General features: G+C 36.6%; 1 protein-coding gene across 8 annotated transcripts in view; it reads left to right on the top strand.

Annotated features, from left to right (window-relative positions):
- phf14 (PHD finger protein 14) overlaps positions 1 to 21,200 on the top strand; it is a 154,012-nt gene extending 132,812 nt beyond the window's left edge. For all 8 annotated transcript variants that reach the window (XM_062957826.1, XM_008112580.3, XM_008112575.3 and 5 more), the window contains one exon: positions 20,706 to 21,200. In XM_062957826.1, the coding sequence (XP_062813896.1) occupies positions 20,706 to 20,780 (75 nt within the window). In that variant the 3' untranslated portion in view covers positions 20,781 to 21,200. The remainder of the gene's footprint in view (positions 1 to 20,705) is intronic.
- Positions 21,201 to 23,529: the final 2,329 nt, after the last annotated feature.

Genomic DNA, 23,529 nt, shown 5'->3' with positions numbered 1-23,529 from the left:
GGAGTTGTTGATAGCAACTAACTTTGAAGGCTTTAAAAATAGATTAGATGCTATGGTTGCTATTCACAATACTGGTTCTGAACTTCAAATTCAGAGGCAGTATGCAGGGTTGACTGTTAGAGAAAAATGACTCAGGATTGCTGTTGCCCTCATGTCCTGTTTGTAGGCTTCTACACGTTTATGGTTGCTTATTCTGGAAAACAGGATGTTTGACTGGATGAGCTGTTTATCTGTATTGTCATGGTCTTGCTGTCATTTACAAATGTAAGGGAACAAGCTGGAGTAGAATGGTATTACTCTGTAATCATGTCGTGCTTTGCCCACTACTTTGACTGACTTGTAAATGATGGACCACCATCCACACTTCTGCATTGCCTGTGAAACATTGGTTTTTCTCAGCATGCTTTCTGTTTCTAATATGTTAACATTGCTGACTTAACCTGATTTTTTATATATAATTACAGTACATTGCCCTTCAGAACATTTACTTTGAAATAACACATTTATGTATTGTCTTTCTGTAAGAGCCAGCATGGTAAAGTGGTTTGAGCTTTGGACTCAAACTCTGGAGATCAGGTTTGAATCCTTTTTCAACCATGAAAATCCACTGGGTGAACTTGGTTATGCCGCACACTTTCAGTCTCAGGGAAAGGCAAGTGACAACTCCCTCTGAACAAATCTTGCCCCCCCCCCCAAAACCTGAATGCAGTCACCTTGGGATTGCCACAAGTTGGAAACAACTTGAAGACACACAACAACATAATATCTTTCTGTTTCCTTTATGCTTTGCAGACTGTTAATGTCTATTAGATGATCTTTTTACTCTGTTATATAAATGATGCCAAAAACTGTATTTTGGAATGTTCTTATCAGCATTTGCTTCTGTTGGCTTTTCAGTAGCTTATCATATTTTAATTCCAGCTTCATTACTTCTCTTGGTATAGCAGTCCTTGCTTGATTAATTGGTGAACCGTGTCTGTGGATGTTTATCTTAATATATTTTTCTGCTGAAATATTCAAACACCCTGCTAGATAATAATTCCAGTTGCCATAAGAAATATAGTGCTTTCATTCATGTACTTGTGGAAATGCCAGCCTTTGCCAAAACTTATTTTGATCCTATGCATTTCTAATTAAATTCTTTAAAAGACTAACAGTTAGTAATCTAGTTAGTGCAGGAGATGTACAATCCATTGCCTGCCTATCTGTTTATTTATGTAATATGGCTATCAGCTTTTATATCCATATATATAATGCACTGTTCCATAGTGGACGGTCAGATGCCTTAAAAAGCCCACAAATGGTATTACTACATCAGTATCTTCCCACCCATTTTCTCCACATTTGACTTTGAGAGGTCTATTGCTTTTGTTATCAGAGGTAATATATAGCCATCATGACTGTTGGCAGTCAATAGCCTTATCCTTCCATTATCACATAAGACCTGGCAGAATGCTGTGAAGGTTATGATCTCAGCTGCTGTGGATGCTGGTGACAGTGCCAGTGATTACATACATACACATCACATTACTATATGTGAGTTGTTTACAGCTTCAGTGTTGCTCTTTAGACTGGTGGTTTCAAAACATGGCTCATGCTTTTCAGTAGTTCCAAGTGTTGTTGAACATCAGTTCCCACGAGCTCCAAGTCAATGTGGCCAGTTGTCATTGGTTTAGAGTTGATATCTCCAGCTATTTTACATGAATGTGATGAAAGACTAAAGATTTAAGTGGTCATTAGATCCAAACAATCTCTGATATTTACGGCTGTTGTCTATTAATAGTGCTACTCCATTTTTGGTTCCAGGATGCTTGAGAGAGAAGTGTCTTTGGAGTTAAAAAGAACCAAGATCAAATCATGGACAACCTCTTTTTCTATGAAGGTTTCCATTCCCTCATGATGTTTGTCGTAACATGCCTGTGATGGGCAAGGGCAAAGATAGGCAACCGAGAGCCAAATCAATCATTCTCACCAGAGATCCATACACAAAGGCTTTTGAAAACAGGCGGAATGAGAGCCAGAACACCATTCAACTTCTGGAAATGTTTATACATTCCCAACCTAAGTAAAATACAGTGGTGCATCTGCAAAAAAGACCAACCAGGTACACAAATTAAGATGGCACTAGGACATGAGCCATGCTATACAGAGCGTTGAGTTTCCTTGAGGAAAGGAAAAGTGGGGTATAAATCAATATAATATCATCATCATCAGGAGAAGAAGGCCAAGAAAAACACCACAAAGTCAAATCTGGTGTAAAAGAATAATCAGAGCAAGCTATCTACAACAGCAATAGCAGTAGCTTTAGAGACATTCAAAAAACAAAAAGTGGCAGGAAGGCAGGAGAAAGAGAGGGTGCTGCTTTATACCATCAAAAATCCTATCTGTGGCTTTGAACCCTGAAGATATACAGGAATCTCCAAATAAAACAAGGATTGGAGTGAGTATAAAAACTTTTCCATGAAGAAAAATGAATAAAAATCAGTAGTGACCTGCCATAACTGTTAAATGCTTACCTTCATTTAGTGAAATCTTTTCTCACTTTACTTAGTTAAATATACGATCTGAAGAGAAACCAGAGTAAATATAGTTAAATATGAGGTTGACTGTCATTTTTTTTCTGTTTTGGTTCTTCAATGTCACCCAGTACGGATTCTTGTGATTAGCGTTGCTAGGAATTAGGCATACAGGGTCTGATGCTTCATCTGAATTATAGCGCCTACCATGGCGGTTGCAAGAACACTGACCTAAATCTATTTTACCTGGATAGCTTATAATAAATAATTCATTGAATGGCCAATATCTAGATAGTCTTCTGGTACACAGAATATTTATTAGCATTCTATATTTCCATTCTTTAATGTGTTGTGCCCTTTGTCACTGATTGAGTAGTATATAACTCTCCTCTGCATTTTTTAGTTTTGTTATGTTAAGACAGGCATCATTTGAGAATTACAAAATTCTTGCTGTTTTGTTTCCCAATAACTTTGGTACCCCCCAATTACAAAAATGACAAATGTTTTCTGCCCTTTGCTATTCTGACAATGGCCTAGGTAACAATTATTCATCATCCTGTAATGAATCATTTTTATCAGAGTCTTATGTCTCTTTTATATATATAGAATAAATATTTATGTTTTCTCATTTTTCTGAAGTAGAAGATACAGAGAAAATAGGTTTGAAGTGTCAGCTATAATTCATTGCTCACAAAGAACAGTCTTATTCTGATACTGCATGGAAAGAAAAAAAACTATCTAAATCATTTCAGCAGCAAGCTTATAACCAAGATACCATCAGCATTTTCCTCTTTGAAAATATATCTGCCATAAATTAAATGAAATCTTCAGTATTAAAATGTCTCTGACAAGTTTAACCCCATTGTTGCCGTATATGTGTTTTGATACCCATAAATTTGTGTGTACATTTAAAAGAAAGGACAAATGAAAGTTAAAATGGATTTGCCATCGGATTTCTAGTCACTCTGTGAAAATAATACACTAAATCCACCCAGAATTTGAATTTAAAGAGTAAAACAAAATATGTGAAGTATCGAATCCTCTTCTTTGCCATTACTGAAAGTGTTTGCAAGGTCTTTCTGACAGCACACTATCGTCTTATGTTTTATGTCTTGTTTGTTTTGTATTAACAGATAAATCGGTGTAAAGTCTACTTCAAAACTATGATATTAAATGTGGGAGTCCAGCTACAATATTATTTATATTTAGAAGTTGTTCTTGACTCTTTAATGTTGAGGAAATGTTGTAGTACTCTGCACAGTCCCAGAAGCACTGGCTGCTTCTCTTATCTTGTGCTTCCAGATAATGCATTTTATGAAAGACTAGCATATTGCTAGTTGCCCGGGTGTTATTGGAACCTCTGCCTGCCTACTTTCTCCCTTCTCCAGTTCTGAGAGGGCCTACTTCACAATGTCTCTATGGCAACACTCTGGCAAAAGTGGGCACGCTCTCTTTGTGGCTCCTTCATTCCTCCCTTTCTTCCTCCCTCCCTTCCCCTCATTCACATGTCACCTTTATTTCCCATTGACATCACAGAGGGCCACTTCACCTAATAACAGTCCTCATCCTTCACCTAGCAACAGCCAATACAGTGACACCACTTTGATAGCAACAGCCTTTGTGGTACAACTAGACAAACACACATACATATATACTTTGGCTTTTATATGTATATATTATCGCTTCAGAGCCCTAGAATGTTGCCACCTAGTCACAGTGGAGCCCTCGGTGGCGCAGCAAGTTTAACCGCTGAGCTGAACTTCAAATCCGGGGAGCGGCATGAGCTCCTGCTATTAGCCCCAATTTCTGCCAACCTAGCAGTTCAAAGATATGCAAATATGAGTAGATCAATAGGTACCGCTTCTGCGGGAAGTTAACGGCGCTATACACAGTCATGCTGGCCACATGACCTAGGAGGTGTCTACGGACAACACTGGCTCTTTGGCTTAGAAATGGAGATGAGCGCCATCCCCCAGAGTCAGACACGACTGGACGTAATGTCAAGGAAACCTTTACCTTTAGTCACAATGAAGTTCTGAAGCTGATTCTCTGGTCTAAGCAGCCTCATAGCCTCATTTAGCATCATCATCATCGTCATTTTATTTAATATGTTTTCAAATGAGGGGAAAATATAATGTCTAGTTTATTCGCTTGTAGAATTGTTTCCTCTATTTTTCTTACATTTCAGTGGCTAGCATCCAGAGATCATAATTGGGTCCATGATTTTTACCTATCCCACCTTCTGTTTTCAAAAAATGTTGATAGTTGCACTATCTAGTTTCAGCAATGTATTTTCACACCTTTTAGCTACATACATTGGAAGACTAACTTGTACTCTTTGTGAAAGATGTTACTATAATTCGCTTTTTGGGTTGTGATTTGGGCTCATCTAAAATATAAAGTTTTTTCTTCATTAGGCTCTATAAATATTCGGTGGCATTAGAGCTATTTGAAAAAACTGTTGAAAATACTGAAAAAAACTCCTTTTTCCTCATTTGGATTGTGTTCACATTTTTAAAAAGAAAGCCAGTTTCAAATAAATATGTAATAATGTGACCCAATGCTAGTAATCACGGGTTATCCAAATATAGTGACACCTGTCCTGCTGTAGCTTAGTAAATGTACTTCTGTCTTTTTGCTTCAGGAATAATATAATAGATCAAGTGGCAGCTTCTGTTTCAAATTGCATTTGCATTTCAGTAATGATAAGAATATTATTAATGGGATGCAGAAAAATTAATTAGTATGATAAGGCAATGAAACTTGTTTAATAGAGCATAATTAGTAGCTTAAATTTTCAGCAGACTTTTTATTTTTCTTTAGAATAAAAGAGGATGAAAAGAGTTGTTTCAGTGTGTGCTTAACTGTGAATGGATATGTTTTGGAGTGCAAGAGTAGTCAAACACTCTTTTTTGCTAAGCACAAAATAGTGCACGAAAGATTGCTGTGGAAGACAAAACATTCCCATTTTACTAGCAGTTGATACCAAAGTACTCCATTGGATCTTGGCCTCAATCGTCTACTAGTAAGAATTTACAGTCATTGCATGAACGGGGATGCAATTCATAAATGTAATAGGAAAGCTGCATTGATAAGATATATTTCCATGAATTTATCTGATTTCCGCTTCAGAAACAAAGCATACCTTGAATAAGTTGTGTGTTTATTCAGTAAACATATACAAATGAAAGAATGTCCTTTGGAACAAGGCATTTTGAGATTATTGTTTTTGTTTTGTTTGCTTTTTCCGTGTGGGGTTGGAAGTGTGTGGTTACTGTACTGAAAGCAGATAGGATAAATATTGCAATCCCATGCGAAAGCTTGCATTTCAGAGAAAATGTATCTGACTTTATACCTGTCTACGTTATGCACAGAATGTCATACTGGCATTCAACCACTTTTAAAACAGTAAATCTTGCATTTGAAACCTCTAGTGATTCAGTAAAATTAAAGGGCTGTATCAATTCATATTATTAATTAAAATGGTCCTGTGATTCACATGCCTTTATGAGCTTTGTTGCACAGAGAAGAACTTGGCAGAATATGTCGTTAAAGCTGACACAGGTTCAGCATTCCTTATCTAGAATTCCAAAATCCACAATGCTCCAAAATTAAAAAGTATCCACAGGTTGAAATACTGGCTCCTGACTTTGCTTTCTTATGGTTCAGTGTACACAAACTTTATTACATGCACAAATTTATTTAAAATACTGTATAAAAATACCTTCAGTTTGTGTATATAAAGTATATGTAAAACATAAATGAATTTCATATTTACACTTTGGGCATCATCTCCAAGATACCTCATTATGTACGCCTTTACTGTTCAACCTCCTTTATAATTTATAGCCCCATTATTTCATTTTCTCCATATTCAAGAAGCCCATTCCATATTAACTTCAATAACTTCCAGATGGTGTTTGAGGCCAATGGCTATTAATGACCTTCACAGGCTGTATGAGGATATTACTCGCTGGAAGTTCTACTCCAGTACAAGCCTCTCAAATGGCTTAAATCTGCTGGGACTTTGCTCTGTTTCTACATAGCATTTGTAATGAAATGGAGTGACTACGGGAGATGTATGGTATTCATTTGTGATGAATTTGTGGAATGTCCAAGCCAGTCCATTGGCTCCATCATTGTTGATATTCATTTTAAAATTCAAAATGTTGCTATTTCATCTGACATTTCCAACAATAATTATGTTCTGTGTTCATTTTTGTTAGGATTTCTAATTGTTTTATTATTTTAAGAATTGTATGAATTGTATATATTTTCTGTTAGGGCCATATATTTAGGTATTAAAATTGAAATAATTGCTAATACATAATTGCAATTGCAGTGCATAATAAACATTTGAAGTGCAAAAGTTATAATGTGCTCTCTCATGAAAATACATGTTTAGAACTACAGTGGAATTGTATTGTGCGCTGGATCCGTATTTATACTTTGTGTAATTAAATCACTTTAGATTGCATTCACAACCATCAAATCATTTAATTTTGTTTAGCATCTTGCTTAAGCCTGCATGTGTTTACTCAAAAATGTACAAAAGCATTGGTAAATAACAATGTTCACCATAGTGGCTACAGTCCAGGGAACATTGTGTGTAGCCAGGTCTCACTGACTACTGCCAAAAGCCAAAAGCCACAAGCACAAGCCATTGAATTGCTAACAGTGGGAAGGCACTAGCTGTACTTGGCAGTGCTTGCTTCCTGGACCACGGCCAATGTCTGGACTAGAGCGGTGTCTGTACTTTGGCTTTGATACTTCAGCAAGAGGCTTGTATTCCAGGTTAAATACAAGATACGGTGCTTTTTCTGAAAGTGGGTTTTTCTGAAAGTTAACAATTTGAAAATATATAACACCTGTAATGTTTCAAATTAGGCATTGTGTTTCTGCAAGTGAATACCTCTTGTAAAGTCAACAATAATGCTCATTCATGTATACATTGCTTTCAAAACGCCCTGAAAATGTGCAAGCAGTTGATTTTCTTCTACTCTCACAAGCAGATTGTCAGGGAAAGCAAACGTTTGTCAGGGTATTTGACCACCTTCCATTAGAAGACTCCATGCAAGCAATTATTGATTAAAAGCCTACTTGAACAAGAGGGTGTTTGCCTGCAGGTGAAAGGAGATCAGGGAAGAGGCTAACATAGCCTCTTGGAAAGGAATCTCACAGGGTGGAAGCAGCCACTGAGAAGGGTAACTCACACATTCTCACCAGATCTTGGGCCTAAGATGTAGAGGGTTTTATAGATCACGACCTACATTTGAATTGTACCCAGAAATGAACTGGTAGCCAATATAGCTGTTTCAACAAGAGAGTTGTTGAATGTTCTATGTGCTGTAGTGAGCAAGGGCTTCCAACATCCATCTCCCCACCCCCAATACACATACTGTTGCATACAGGGAGAAAAGAAACAGAATGTCTCAAAGTGGAAGAAGCTGCATTTCAGCCTTTCTCCACATTCAAGGCCTATTCAGTGGCAATAGAAATGTGAAGGAAGATCCATGTTTCCTCCACACTGTTGTTTCTTTTCAGCTCCTGCATTTCTCTCATGAGCAGATGTCTAGCCTGTGACTAGATTTTATAGGCTATCATATGGAAGAGCCATCCCAAATGCCAATAACTCCTTTTTCCTCTAGAGATAGGCCTTACATTTCTATTATCTTATTTTAACTTTTTTTCTAATGGCCTTCCTTCTTTTCAGTTAGGCATGATTGTTACTGATTTTGTGGCATTACCCAGTGATGGAAGTAGTTAATATATCCCTGTGTACAGTTTCATATGAATAGGTTCCACAGCTTTAGAGCTAATTTGAAAATTCGTGCACACAATTTTAATGTACGAGTATTAGATGAGATTTTAACAGTGCTGTTTTTCCTCCTCTTTGCCTTTTCTTTTAGTCACAACTTTCTTTCTATCCTTTGGTATTAAAAAGATTCTTTTGATACTATCCTGGCCACTTTTGGAAACAGATAGTTTGCAACATCTCATTTCTTCTCTGAATCACTGTTCTATTGGTTGGGATATATGTGTTCTTATTCTTTAGGACTTTTCAAAATCTCACCACCATAGTCTAATGAATTATTCTGTTTAAAACTACACAATAACCAATATGGCAAGGGGAGAAGCTCTCTATATAATGCATGTTCGATGAGGCAGATCTACTGTAAATCCAAACTGACTTGAATTTTATCTAATCATAACTTTATAACCAGAAAGAAATCAAACGTCTGGCTCATTTGAAAAAGATAGAAAAATCTACTTCCTTTGAGAATCTGCAGTGAGGGTATCATGTTGATGGAAATTGCCAATCCCTGATTAACATACCTACAACTTGATTTTTGGTCAAACAGGTCAAACAGAAGTAGCTATACATTGATATAAGTTACTGAAATTAGATCTCTTTCCCTTTGGCTCTTAACACAATTTCTTTATTACATTCAATTGCAGCTTCATTGACATCAAAGTTAGTGCTTTCCAACAAACATTTGTAAACTTCAATTTCACTGGAGATACATTTGGCATATCCACAAGAAGTGTTTCCATAGAGTGTATTGGCATAATGTGGCATAAAGGATGAAGCCTGCAACACTTTACATTTGTAAAAACAAATGGTGTAGGTGGGCTTCTAGTTGACTTCTGTACTGTTGTAAGATGAGACTATCTTGATTTGATGCAATACATTGCTAAGTAACACTGTTCTATTTTGTATTTGGTCATAACTATCAGATTTGAACGGTTTCTTCGGTTCACAGGAGCTCACTTAAGCGAGAGTAAATGTATTGGACATAGCTAGACATAATACTAAATACACATTCACAGAATATTATTATTATTATTATTATTATTATTATTATTATTATTATTATTACTACAACTTTATTTATATCCCTCCACCATCTCCCAAAAGATACCTGGGATGGGTTATAGAAAACACATAATAGTGCCATAAAATACAAATAAATTACATTGAAATTTATAACAATAACATTATCAAATTACATAAAACAATACTTACAAAAGAAAAAGCCCAACTCAATTTAAATAAAATACTCAGTCAAATGCGGCAATACAACCACATTAAACCACAGCCGAATTACAAACAACATTAAAGTGCCAGGGTCAATATTTGTTTGTCTGGACCTCTAGTTTAGCTGATGTCTCGTCACTGTCAAAGGCCTGCATAAAGAGCCAGGTTTTCAGTTACCTCCAGAAACAGAGCAGTGTGAGGGCTTGCCTAAGTTCCCTAAGGAGGACATTCCAAAACTCGGGGGGGGGGGGGGCACCACCAAGAAGGCCCTCTCCCTCATCCCCAACAACTGCACTTGATATGCTGGTGGGATTGAGAGGAGGGCCTCCCTGGCAGCTCTTAGAGTCCGCACAGGTTCATGGGGAGGGGGGGGATGCGATCATGAAGATAGGCTGGACCCGAACCATGTAGGGCTTTATAGGTAATAACCTGCACTTTGAATTGGGACTGGAAACTTGTTGGCAGCCAGTGGAGCTGCTTTAATAGAGGCATGGTAGGTTTCCTATAGCTGGCCCCCATTAGTAATTAGGCTGCCAACCTTTGCACTAATTGCAATTTCCAAGCCATCTTCAAAGGCAGCCCCATGTAGAGTACATTGCAGTAATCCATTCTAGATGTAACTAAGGTGTGAACCACCATGGCCAAGTCAGGAATTTCGAGGTATGATTGCAACCGACACGCAGTTTTAACTGTGCAAAGGCCCTCCTAGCCACTGCCAGCACCTCAGCTTCAAGTGTCAGCACTGAATCCAGGAGGACCCCTAGACTACAGACCTGTTTTCTCAGGGGGAGTATAACCCCCTTGAGCACAGGTAACAATCCTATACCCTGTTCGGCCTCGTGACTGACCAGGAGGACTTCTGTCTAGTCTGGATTGAGCTTCAGCTTCTTAGCTCTCATCCAGTTCATCACAGCTGCCAGACACTGGCCCAGAATCCAGGGAACTTCCTTGGATTTAGGTGGAAAAGAGTAATAGAGTTGTGTGCGAACTCCAAAACTCCGGATGACCTCACCCTGCATGGAGGATAAAATCCAACCTTGTGGGACCCCACAGGTCAATGGCCAGGGGTCTGAGCAGATGTCCCCCAGCATCACCATCTGGGTATGACCCTACAGGAATGAGCAGAGCCACTGCAAAGCAATGCCCCCAAGATCTATTCCGGAGAGCCAGTTCAGAAGGATACCATGGTTGATGGTATCGAAAGCCGCTTTCAGGAAAATATCTGCTATGACATCCATGTCCCAGCTTTCCTGTATTGCTGATTGTTGTAGAGAAACCCTAAGTGGAAGGAGGAAGCAGTATCTACTTTAACCATGGACTGTCCCTTGTGCTTTAACCTATTTTAATTCCTTGTTCCTTTGTCTGATATTTGTCTATGTACTTATTTGCAGACTCCCCCATTCCAGATACTTTCCTCTCTTTCAGCAATTGCTGAAATGTTCTCAGCTTTTCCTTACTAATTCAGTATGAAAACAAATATGGAAGAAGTAGTAAGGAAAATATTGGCAACTCTCAGCTTTTTGAAAAGGGTCAGATCAATTAAAAAGTATAGTCTGTGAAGAAAGAAAATATTTTTCTTGAAGTTTGAATCTATTGTGTGTGTTTTCAAGACAATCTATCTAGAGCTACTTTTTTGCAGCCAGGATTAATCTGATAGAGGACCAGGGGTTTTCAGTACATCAGCATTCAGGCTGGATAGTCCAGTGATGAACCTTTTTAATCTCTCATCAATTGTTCACATGGGTATGTTATACTGTCTATATATATAAAGTGATTTTGAAAAACTGGATACTTTTTGGTTTTTGTTTAAAATAAATATATTTCCGACTGGATGTGCTAGGTGTGAACCTTGGTGTTGCCATCAATCTCTTATGCTCAGTTTGCATTCTTTCAGATTCATAGATTTGCTATGAATTCTTTAGTTGCTCTAAATTTATTGTACAGCTTTAACCTTTATCTCATTAAATATGATTTATCCCAGCACACACACCCCACCTTCATTTCTTTTTACAGTAAATTTAATGAAGCATTTCTTGTAAGTTCATTTGGGTATCTATCATTGCCCACCAATGTGGGGATTCAGTGCAGAATCATAAATTAATTGCCCTTTATACTAAATGAAATAAGAATTCCAAATATGCAGCATCAGGAAATTTAATTGTGTTCCTCAATTGCTTATCCAATGCATTGGAAAACTGAATCAAGAAAGACAGAAGAAAGTGGGCAGAGGTTGCTAAATGAAGCACATAGCACAGATTTTGAACTTTACTTAATGATCTGAGTGTTTATTGCTATGAAATAAATGCACCATTTCAAGAATTATGATGGAATTGTAAAACATTAAAATTCTAATTAATTTTGGTCAGCAGCATGCCTTGTGCATATTTTACATAAAATGGGCCCCCATATGATAATCATTTTCATTAGCTGGGATACATTTACCCTTGCTGTATGGTGCTGATATCTTTTATACTGTAAAATGTAAGGCTCGCTATGGCAGTGTAGAATGCTGGTTATATATGTAAAATCCTCCACTGTATCTGAGAAAATGCAAGCGTCAGATATCTGGATACAGCATAACAGTGGCTCAAATTTACCAAAGTAGTTATATATAGGTTTTATTGAATATCAAGATGTATTTCACTTGAGAATTGGAGCATAATACAGTAGAGTCTCACTTATCCAACATAAATAGGTCAGCAGAATGTTGGATAAGCGAAAATGTTGGATAATAAGGAGGGATTAAGGAAAAGCCTATTAAATGTCAAATTACATTACGATTTTACAAATTAAGCATCAAAACATGTTTTACAACAAATCAACAGAAAAAGCAGTTCAATACACGGTAATGTTATGTAGTAATTACTGTATTTACTAATTTAGCACCAAAACATCACAATGTATTGAAAACATTGACTTTAAAAACATTGGCTACTAACAAATTGAATACAAATAAAGATAGAATTGCATAAAATGAATTTGCAGTAACAACATTGTCGGAAGTTAGATCCGTAAAAAGTTCATTCCTTGCTGCCTAGAGAAACAGCTGTGGATCCAGGTGGGAGGCAGACTGCGTTGGATAATCCAGAATGTTAGATAAGCAAGACTCTTTCGATCTCTTTGGGCACCTCCCAGGGCCTCTACTCATAGGGTTGTCTGCTACAAGCCAATTTTCCCCACAAATCTGTCAATGACACTCCAGATCAAAATGGCAAATTCAGATGACTGCTTGGTGCTTTCTCAATCTTGGCCCACCATAGGCTGGTTTGCCAAGGACCATTTTAAATCTGGAACTTGTGGTGATAGTGCCACTGATGTTTTTGGATCAGCGATTTCCCCTTGATAGGTAGCAAATGCCACAACTGTCAATCTTAAAGCAATAGAGAGGCAACGTAACTCTTCCCCCCTCATGCCCAAAATACAGAAGGTAGAAATGAGAGGATCATCTTGCAGAGTTGAAAATTACCCCACAGCAAAACCAAAAAGAAATGACCTCCCCTGTATCACAACAGCTGGGGAAATTGAGCAGAGCTCTATGTGTGCAGACTACTATATGGTGGCACTCAAAGCCTGGCATCTTTGAGCAAAAAATTTGGAATTCGGGGGAAAAAGTGATTATGATTCCTATGGACATGCAGAACAATACTTTAGTTCTTTTCTATTTAGTGCTTGTTTCATGTGTTCATAAGACTGGGTGTTGCTAATCCTTTGTTCTGTGGTTTAAATTAAACGGATTTCTTTCGCAGCCTACACAGATACTTCTGACATGATGTGCCTTAATCTTTCCTCCTGCCTCTGTGCGTGAGGGTGATGCTGGAAGGGACTTCGAAGAACCTTCCAGCCCTATTCAAGCTTCTTTCCAAATATCCCTATCTTCTGCCTTGAGAAATGAGCAAACATGTCCCTGTACCATGTTTAAAAAAATCAAACAAACAAGGAACATTTCTTTCTGTAGAGCTGAATTGGCTGTACTCCTAAGGCAGAATTTGTATTTGGTTCCAAGCACCACCTGCCCAGCTGAAAATCACAACTGCAGTGGCAAGCAGCCAGAAAGGGCCACTCTGTGGAGAGGCTTCCTTCTAAGCTAAGGAGGAGGAGAAACAGATGGAGACTTTGAGAGCTGGCATGAAATCCTCATGCTGTAGTGAGCAGTAAATGAAATTTGGCTTTGAGGAGTTTGCAACGGTACGCATATCCCTTTTATCAGAATTAAAAGCAAGTAAATGGAAAATGCTGAATCTGGCAGACCTGTGAGTGTGTGCTATTTTTTTTAATCCTTCAAGTTTTCGTATCAGTACAAATTAAAGGAGTTTGTTTTCAGATAAACATGCAGGTGTTTATAGACCCTAAAAGGTTCTTTGTGTTTCTTGTAAAAATAGTAATGTGAATAACCTAATACGATCTTGCATTGCCATCTAGAGTATCGGAACAGTATTACAGTAATTTTAATGTTTCCATCCATTTTTTTTCCTTTCTCAATTGAGGTTGTTTCTTTGTGCTTAGCATAATAAAGGTGTTTGGCTCTTAATTGTGCTCATTTAAAAAGTTACTCCACTTTCAAAACTATCCATTCTGGAAGATCTGCAATTAGGAAATTGGTTGGGTTTGACAGTGAGAAATAATGGAGATGAACACTGAATGGTAAAATTGTCAGCTTCCCAGTGGCCCCAGAGGGTGCATTTTCTTGATGGCTGGTTCAGAATATTTCATGAAGTAAATGTCAAACTTGTCAAGCTTGTCACTATGAAAATGATCCATGTAGTGTGGGTCTCCTTTCCTTGGGAAACAAACAGCTGCCTTATCACTAAATAGATGCAGTGACAGGAACCTGCCATCTATCATAAGTAATTTATATTTACTTGTAATACCTGGCGGTAAAGAACTGTTCCAGTCATTCTCCACATTCTCATACTGGGGTTCATTATAAGGTTTGTCAGCAGGACATTTTGAAGGATGTGATATGATATAGGAAAAGAACCTCTCTGCACTTGAGAGTTCAATGTGCGCTCTATGCTGATAAAACTATTGGATTGATTTATCTCTGAATCTGTTGCCCTTTGAACACACTTTCCTTCAAACTTGGCATGTTAAGTTGAATGAGTAGAAAATCAGTTGACACATAAGAAAGAAAAATGCAAAAACCTTGTCCTTTGAGAAAACTCAAAAATGTTTAATAAGGGATGACCATATAGTCCCTTGCTACTAAAATACAGTACGAAATTCATTGGCACATTGGTGTTGACACACACAGAGAGAATATAAGGTTCAGAAAGATAGACAGTGATTATAATAGCATGCATCTATTTTCAGAATGCAATTTTAGCATCCAGATTTTTTTGCTGGGTGAAAGTTAAGATGGGAAGATCAAAATCTAATTTTTCTGAGTATGTATTCTGATTTTCAGATATAACATTTTCAAGAGTGTCCATGAATTTCTTGAGGGTTTTTCAAACCGGTTTTTTTTTTGTACTTAATATTGTATATCTTGAACAACTGACACATAATTGCAAAAATTACAAGTTTTGTCATTAATATTTTACAATTTTGTTTCATTTAACTCATATAGGTTATTACCTATAAAGCCCTATATGCTTCGGGTCCAACCTATCTTCATGACCTCATCTCTTTCTATGAACCGGCACAGGCTATGAGATCGACAGGGGAGGCCCTTCTCTTGGTCCCACCACCATCTCAAGTGCAGTTGGTGGGGATGAGAGAGAGGGCCTTCTCTGTGGTGCCCCCCCTCCCCGGCTCTGGAATACCCTCCCAAAAGATATTAGATTAGCCTCCACCCTTCGATCCTTCCGTTTCAACCTGAAAACATGGATGTTGAGACAGGCCTTTGACCTTGAGTAGGCTGAATGGGCCCATATGAAGCTAACACTTGTCACCTTGTGAATTGACGGCAGTTCGTTTTATCTACTGTTGCTTTAAAATAGCATTATTTTGATTTTATGCTATATGTGTTGACGGGGGTTGTTATAATTCCATGTGATTTGCTTTATACTTTCGTACCGTTTTTACCTGTTATATGTTATATGTGCACCCTGGAGTGCCTTGTAAGCCGCCCGAGTCCCTTCGGGGATATGGTGCTAGGATATAAATAAAGATGATGATGATGATGATGATTTCCTTTTTTCTGTCCCTTCTTTGCTATTTGTTGCACATTGTCCACATGTCTTTTCCACATTAATGTTTTTTGTTTCAAAGATACCACATTCTTTAGGCCTTGAAAACAGAATTTTTGTTCATAGAAAACCGGGGTAACCACCCACACCCTATTAGAACACTAGAGTCTAAAGGGTAGGCAAACAGTATGCACCCCATCTGAAATCCTTTGTGTCTGCCTTCTACAGAATTCTGGGGCTTGTAGTTTAGTGAAACCCAGGACCTCTCTGGCTGAGCATTTTAAAGGCCCCTCTTCTTAAACTACAAGCGGCAGAATTCTGCAGGAGACAGCCACAGGATTTCAGATGGGATGCATACTCTTTGCCTACTCATCAGACTCTAGTGTGATAAGGTGGGATGTATTTTTAACGTAATTCCATTTTATTCTAATTGTCATATATAGTGATTATATATTGTTTGTGTCTCTCTTTTATTATTGAAAAATATATTAGCAATGATACTATAAGTACAAATAAAATGATGTCTTTATCTGTTGAGACCCATCAAGTCATAAGACATACTACCAGGTGTGATAATGTACCCAGCTTCATGTAAAACTAGAGATTGTCCTTTACTTGCTACATAAAAGATTTTGCTACCCTGTCTTTTTTATTTAGCCCTATATTTTACCTTGTCTAAGAGTCTTATCACTCTGTATTGCTGTCCACAGTTATACAATTGCAGTATAGATAGAATTTTACCATTATCTTTTACTGATATCTAGCAAAGAAACAGCACTTACTATTTTTGGGTCCTATGCATTTTGTGATATGTCTGTTATGCTGATTTACACAGAACGGCAAATTATAGGTATGGTTTACTAAACGTATCTCTACAATTGGGTTCTTACTAACATTAAGAATTGATTGATGATGTATGATCTATGTATAGAATTCTCTCTTGGTTCCTGTAGAGATAGTAATTGTGTGCCACTTCTTTCTTCAAGACTTCATGTTGTCATCTGATACAAAGGGAGAGATTTGTCTTCTCCTTTACAATGGAAAGTTAAAAGTGAGTGTTGACAAACTCACCACTTTTGTTCAGGTCACCCTTTTTATCTTTCACCTTCCTCCTGTTCCTCTCCAGAGGGATGCAGCAATTTCATTTTTGAACCATTCATTTTAATTTGTGTAATCATTTTTCTTAAAGTTTAGGATTTAAAAAAAAATGTGGACATGAAATTCTACTTATTTTCATACTTAAATGGGAATTGGAACAACATAGCTGACTATGTTTACTACCGTCAAGCTGAGGTACACAACAGGAAACATCTTTGTAGTTTTAAAATGATACTTACCTGTAGAATTGCAGGGAGTGTATAGCAGTAAGAAAAAGCGGGAACATATTATAATTTATTAAAAGGATTGGAAGGGCTTTTTTTCTCCCTGATCTATAAATCTCTCATGAATTTACTATCCCTGGCATTCTGCTTTGACTGACTTCATGGTTAATTATATAGAAAGTCCATAATTAATTTCAGAATTGGCACATATGCTGTTTTCTCTTGAGCAACCTCAAAGTCCTGAAGGCCACCTTTGACATTTCATGGGAGATCAAGGACTGCATGTGTATATGGACACATAAACAACTTCCTTAGGTTGCTGCAATGAGGAAACTGATAAGAATTTGATCAAGGTTGCAGTCCTGACACTTAGAAGTTCTCTGTATTTCTTTGGAGGACCCCACACACCTTCAGAAATTTCAGTCTTCTATTGAGAAAGGGATCTTGAGTTTAAATAAACTGTTTTCCTTTATCAAAAGTCTGTTGTGCTTATAACAGAATTATATAAACTGTGGTTAGACAAAGTGCATATAGTCGAGCAGTGGCTTCCAGTTTTGCTTTTCTTGCCAGAAGGTTCTATAATACAAAATAAATGGATATATAGGTGCCACCTTTGGAAAAGTGGACACATAGATTTTTTTTCATTTATCCAAGGAAGCATTTTTACTTCAGCTGCTTACGCATTTTGATGAAGAAAATGTGAGATATGCACCACAGATTATAAATGTAGTATTTTCTATAACTGATGGTCAATAGCGATCATAATTACAAGGATTACTACTGACACTATTGGTACTTTATCTTAATTTTGGAACACACTCACATATCAGCTGTTTTGACAAAAAGAGCATTTAGTCATTTTAATTGAGTAGTGCTTCCTAGCATTAATGCTCTCCTCTATAAGATTCTCCATTTATGTTCCTAGAGTAAACAATAGAATATGGCCATGGTAGAATCTATTTTGTATCAAATACAAGAAAGTGAATAAATCCTACATATTAAGTCCTGATCGTGTAAGTTCCTTTAGGATGGAAAGCTGTACTGATTGGAGATGGTAATTAGTAAAGCAAATACATTAAACATGTTTAAACTTCAGTCTGTTCAGCATCATTCCTTGATAATTAGCCTAAATAGCCAATTTAGCTGAAAGTTCAAACATTGCTAATGACTTTAGAAACAGCAGTAGTTAAATATTTTATACACAAAAGAACAAATGCTTCCTCAAGTGGGATGAAAAGTGTTACCTTAAACTTCAGTGATATTCTAGAGTTGTGATCGTGTTTGGTTATTTGTATAAATGACAGTTTATTTCATGGCTTGAGATTGGGAGAGGTACAAATTAGAGTGTTGTATTCGCTTGCTAGGATTCTATATGGTAAATACCACCTTCTTAATGTTTAGATTTATTTTCAATTAGAATTTACTTTGTAATTATTTTGCAAACATTTTAATTCAGTTTTATGTCAATATTGTCAATAGTATAATGACCCTATATACTATGGCAGCTTTATACACTATTTACTTTGTGTTAGCTCTTTATAATCAATTTGCATCTAGAACTGATTATACCACTGAAGTCTGTTGTTTAGATTTTGAAGTGTTTTTAAATCCAGATTCAAACTTCAAGCTGTCATATGAGCAGCTATGAGAATTTGTATCTTTATTTCCATAATTAATTTTTGGAGGTCACTATTTAGCATTGACTAAAAGGAGCTATTCATCCCTATGGATACTGGCATTGTAATGTCACTTCATTTATTCAGGGTGTTCCAAAGTATCTTGCCATGAATTATGAGCCCAACACCTAGAGCTGAAGCTGTAGAATATTGTAAGCATGCTGTTGCCTGACATGCTCATGTTTCCTATTTTAGACCTGACTGATCTTCAGATAACATATGGCGGTACAAGTAATTGGAAAATTGGCAGACCTGTCATGAAACCTTGCTAGATGGGACAAAAATATGATGCTGCAGCACATAAAGTGTCTCTGAAGTTAAATTTATTGTCTTTTATCAAATGTTGAAGAAAACGTATCTGGTTTCCAAAAAACAAAACCTTTCTCAGTGACAGATGCTGTTCAAAAATAAATTTTAAACAAAAGGTTTGTTTTTGCATTTTAAAGATGGTTCACTGAGAACGGGTGGCCAGTAATTGGGGAGATATGCCAAATATTGTCTCTTTCATTTAATGCTTTACTAGTTTTCTCCTGAAGTCACTCAATGCATCTGGTAAATGGGTTGATCATCCACATAAAGTTCAGCAATCGCATTGAATAGCTTAGTGTATCTGTCTTGTTAGCAATTCGTTTTCCTAGAAATAGGAATTCTTGAAATAGAAAATGATTAATATGTTTTAACTTACTATCGGAGTCTGTGTGTTCTCAACCCTCTGTATCTTTACTAGTACTAGATTGCCATTATTGTTCGGTGACTTGGGCCCAGAGCATGACTATTCAATTTATGCTAGAAAGGGTTATTGCAAGTTCCTTTGACTTTCAATTTCTCTGGATTCTTTCAATTTAAATAATTTTAGGCTAATTTTGACCATATTAATTTTCTGGTTCTATTTCAGTCTGACGTTGTGGGCTTTTAGTGACCTTAGTAGACAGTCTTCATTGGGAAAGAGTAAATGTTGCCCTTTCCTTTTTATCTATTTTCTATGTTATCAAACATGATTTTTCCTCTGGATCAGTTGTAGCTGTTAAGAGCAGGACAAACTGTATTGCTGTGGAACTACTATTACATCACAGGAAGAGTTGGAAAAGGTGGTAGTAGAGAAATAACAGTTTGACCTTGTAACACTTTTGCCTTAGGACAATGCCACAGGATTTAGCTTATTCTCCATCCTGTCACTGAGATCTAAGTGTAATGTGTCAGCAAGAATTATTTTTCATCAGACAGATGTAACAATGAAGTCCCTGACTACGTTTCTAGAGTCACTTATAAGTCTAGGTAGATGTTAATGAATTGAAACTCCATCTACATAGCACAGGTTTGCTCTTGGTAGAAGGCAAAGAATCCTAGGAAATGGTGGAGCTACCTAAGCTATTTGGATTCATAAACTTCTGAAAGAAAAGGTGTAACATTCCATGGGTTCATAACGGCTACGGCTCTTACAGTTCAGGCTATCCACTGAATCAAGTCTACACCAATATTCACCCAAGATAACTTGCTACTGATTTACAGAGAGGTGGTATAGGACTCACCTTTGGTTATGGCAGTTCAAAGCCAACAGATAGGATGAGAGATGCTGGTCCCATCCAGACCAGAATCCTATTATAAATAGAAAACTAAGTATACTGATTGATGGAAAATAAGAGGTAGAGCAAATGCTTATTTGATATGAACTAACTAGTACTCATAGTTCTGACACTACTATATATACTAAAACACTCTTGATCTTAGTCTGTCATTTTTTTCATCATTGGTACTATTGGTTGCTTCATTTTCTATTAAGTTTATGTTGTTTCCTGTGGGTTTTGTTGCTGGTGATTGTTTTAATTTTTTGTTGTACATGGTTTTGAGAATGGCAGTGTATTTGAAAATTTAAAAAGTGGCCTTTAAATCTGAAAAAAATAGAGAAAACCATTATTCACAAAGAGTGCATGCATCACATATTGGTTACACAGGTAGCAGTGGAATATGCATTTTTATTTTTGAATATATATAAGATTATTGACATTTTTTGCTTTGTTTGACAGGAGGATGAAGATGAAGCAGAAGCAAACATTCCACCTGAAGATCCAATTATGGAACAGAAGAACTCCAAAAAATAGAAATAACTTTCCTCTGAAATATTTTCAAAGAGTAACATAGTGATTAGTGTGTCTCATTGTAATCATATTAATAAAAGACACGGAAAATTAAAATGTAAGATTCATTGCAGAATTGTTGCATAAGCTCTTGATGACATTTATGACTATATGAAAACAGGGTTTTCATTACTCCAAAACAATATAAAAGCATCTGTTCAATGGATAAGAACTTTAGAATTATGGACAGAAGAGCAATGTGATCCTCATTACTGCTCCTTTTTGCCATGCAAAGTTGTTAACGTTGTTCATTACATTATTTAATGTGAATCCTGAAAGGCTGACTTCCACTCAGAATGTGTCTCTCATTTCTCTGCATTGATGCATGGTTGGTTATTGGTTTTGATACTTATGGATTTGAATAAATATGTTACTATACAAATATATGTAGTGTCATGAAATAAAATTGATTACTGAGAGAAACTACATTTTTTATAATGAAGTAGGGCATTTGGAAACCTTCAAATCCCTTGAACTGTTTGTCCCAAATACTTAGGATTTTCTTTTCATGAACCAGATTCTTCAAAGTGAAGGATCACTTTTATGGAACATCAATACCTACCTTTTCCCCTTTCAAGTTTTCATTAGCATTTATTTGTCTTTAAGTAGAAAGATGCCTATATTCGAGTTACCATTACGATTGCTTGTATAAGGAAAACAAAATTTGCTAAGCACATCAAGTCTCTGTGTAGCTTTTGAATTTTGATTGGGTCTTTAAATCAATGTAAACAAATATAATTGATTAATCGTCATATTTTAAAATTATTTAGCCTTTTCATTAAATTTTTATATTCATAAAACTTTTTCATTCTCTTCAAATTATAGATATTGATAGATCATCATTCCAGCGTTGTATGTGCTTCATTATTCTTTCATCCTACTTAATCCCAATGATTTGTTAGTAGGAATTACACTTGCTCTTTAATGGGGTTTCTGTTGTTAATGGAATCCATTTGTATTGCAGATCAAATAAGGTCCATTGCTATAGCATCATCTTTCAAAGCTGTGGCATTATACCAAGAGCCATACAGATGCTTCTGATCAACCCAAAAGTAGACTTCCCCATTGCAATTTCTTAGAGGATCAGCTTTCCCAACCTTACCTAGTGATGAAACTAACAGGCATATGAAAGAACTGCTTTATGCTGCCATCTACTATCCCAAGCATAGGTTGCCCCAGATGACATAGGGACCTCTGAAATAATTTCCCATATAAAATTCCTTCCCCCTGTATAAAAACATCAGAGCACAGTTTTCATATTCATGTTTGCCTTCTTGGAGCACAAAAAAGTTGTACTTCTCTCTGAGTGGCCTTTCTTCTTGTATAGTCTTTAATTTTCTAACAGGAAAGGCTCAGACACTGACAGCCACAAGGCCTTCCAAGTAATAGTAACTTTGTGTAATTTGGATCCCATTATGGAAGATACTGAGAGTGCCTGATTCATACTTAAAATAGCTTTACCAAATTCAGCTGACCAAATATCTGACTAATGTATGAGCCCTAGCTATTAGTTGAAATCATCTCCAAAACCAAGCATAATTCAATTTATCAGCACCATGACCAGAAATGCTGCAGTTTGGAACCTAATACAAGCATAGCAAATTTTGAAAAAACTATTCATTACATTGACCTTTAGTTTATGTTTTTCTACTAAATCTTGAACTGAATACTTGGCATGTGTCAAATTAGCTGAAGGTGGATTCTGACAAACTTTGGCTAGGCTTTGAAACATCGGTCTTTGGTGAATAGGTAAAAGTGGCCCCAAAGATATCATTTTGAAGATAGATCTTTATTCAAGAAATTAGTTCATAGATATACAATGTCCTAATTTTCCTTAGGATGTTTATGCCAGCTCCTGGCTTTGCTTCCAAGATATACATGTTACTATCTTCTCACTTATTTACTACTCATTGTAATGAAAAGGGAGGTGTAAGGAAGTTTTTATGTTTGTTTGTTTTTGTTTTCATCAACACTTGTAGTTATTAAATACATATAAGACTGTGAACTTGAACCAAACAAAGAGAAACTTGGATTCATTCACTTATTTGTGCCAACAATTGTACAGTATTTGAAATGTGGTAACAAAAACATAGCAAATTTTTAGGGAAATGTTGCACAAACTTTGAGAATCTATGCCATCAGCACTGAATGGAGAACTAGGTCTAGGCTTAAGGAAATGAGCTATCTTTTTCCATTAATCTGTGTTCTGGTGATTACAACAGTAGTAGCTGAGACTAGGAGAACAACCTTCCCTCCCTACATTCTCATTGGTATGTGAACATCTGTTCTTTTATCGCACAGTATTTTATTTTTTCTGCATAATAAGAATATTAAAGAATTAAGAAAGATGAAAAGTTAAAAGTGAGGTGACCCATTCAGCACTTTTAGTATTTAGAAACCTGTATAATTGAGTACAGTAGGTGGTTGCTGCTATCAAAGCAAGTAGGCCTCTCAAATTGCCAATTTATTCTAAGAAATTAGCAACTTCTTGCAACTTGAGGAAGAGAGATTTTATAAGACTGGCAGAAACATACAACCTTGGTCTTGCTTTGAGGGAGGAAAATCACACTACCAGCCTAGAAAAAAAAAATCACTAGCTTATGAAGCCATGCCTGGTGTACCTTAGACCCAAATCATTACACCCCTTTCTGTAAGGTATTTTGGCTTCTGGCAATTCAAGAATACATATAGGACTTCTTTGCTTTTAGCACTT

The sequence above is a fragment of the Anolis carolinensis genome, chromosome 6 (genome assembly GCF_035594765.1).
Source record: "Anolis carolinensis isolate JA03-04 chromosome 6, rAnoCar3.1.pri, whole genome shotgun sequence".
Classification (NCBI taxonomy): Eukaryota; Metazoa; Chordata; class Lepidosauria; order Squamata; family Dactyloidae; genus Anolis; species Anolis carolinensis.
The sequence above is the reverse complement of the archived record's forward strand: the minus strand, read 5'-3'. Positions and strand labels throughout refer to the sequence as shown.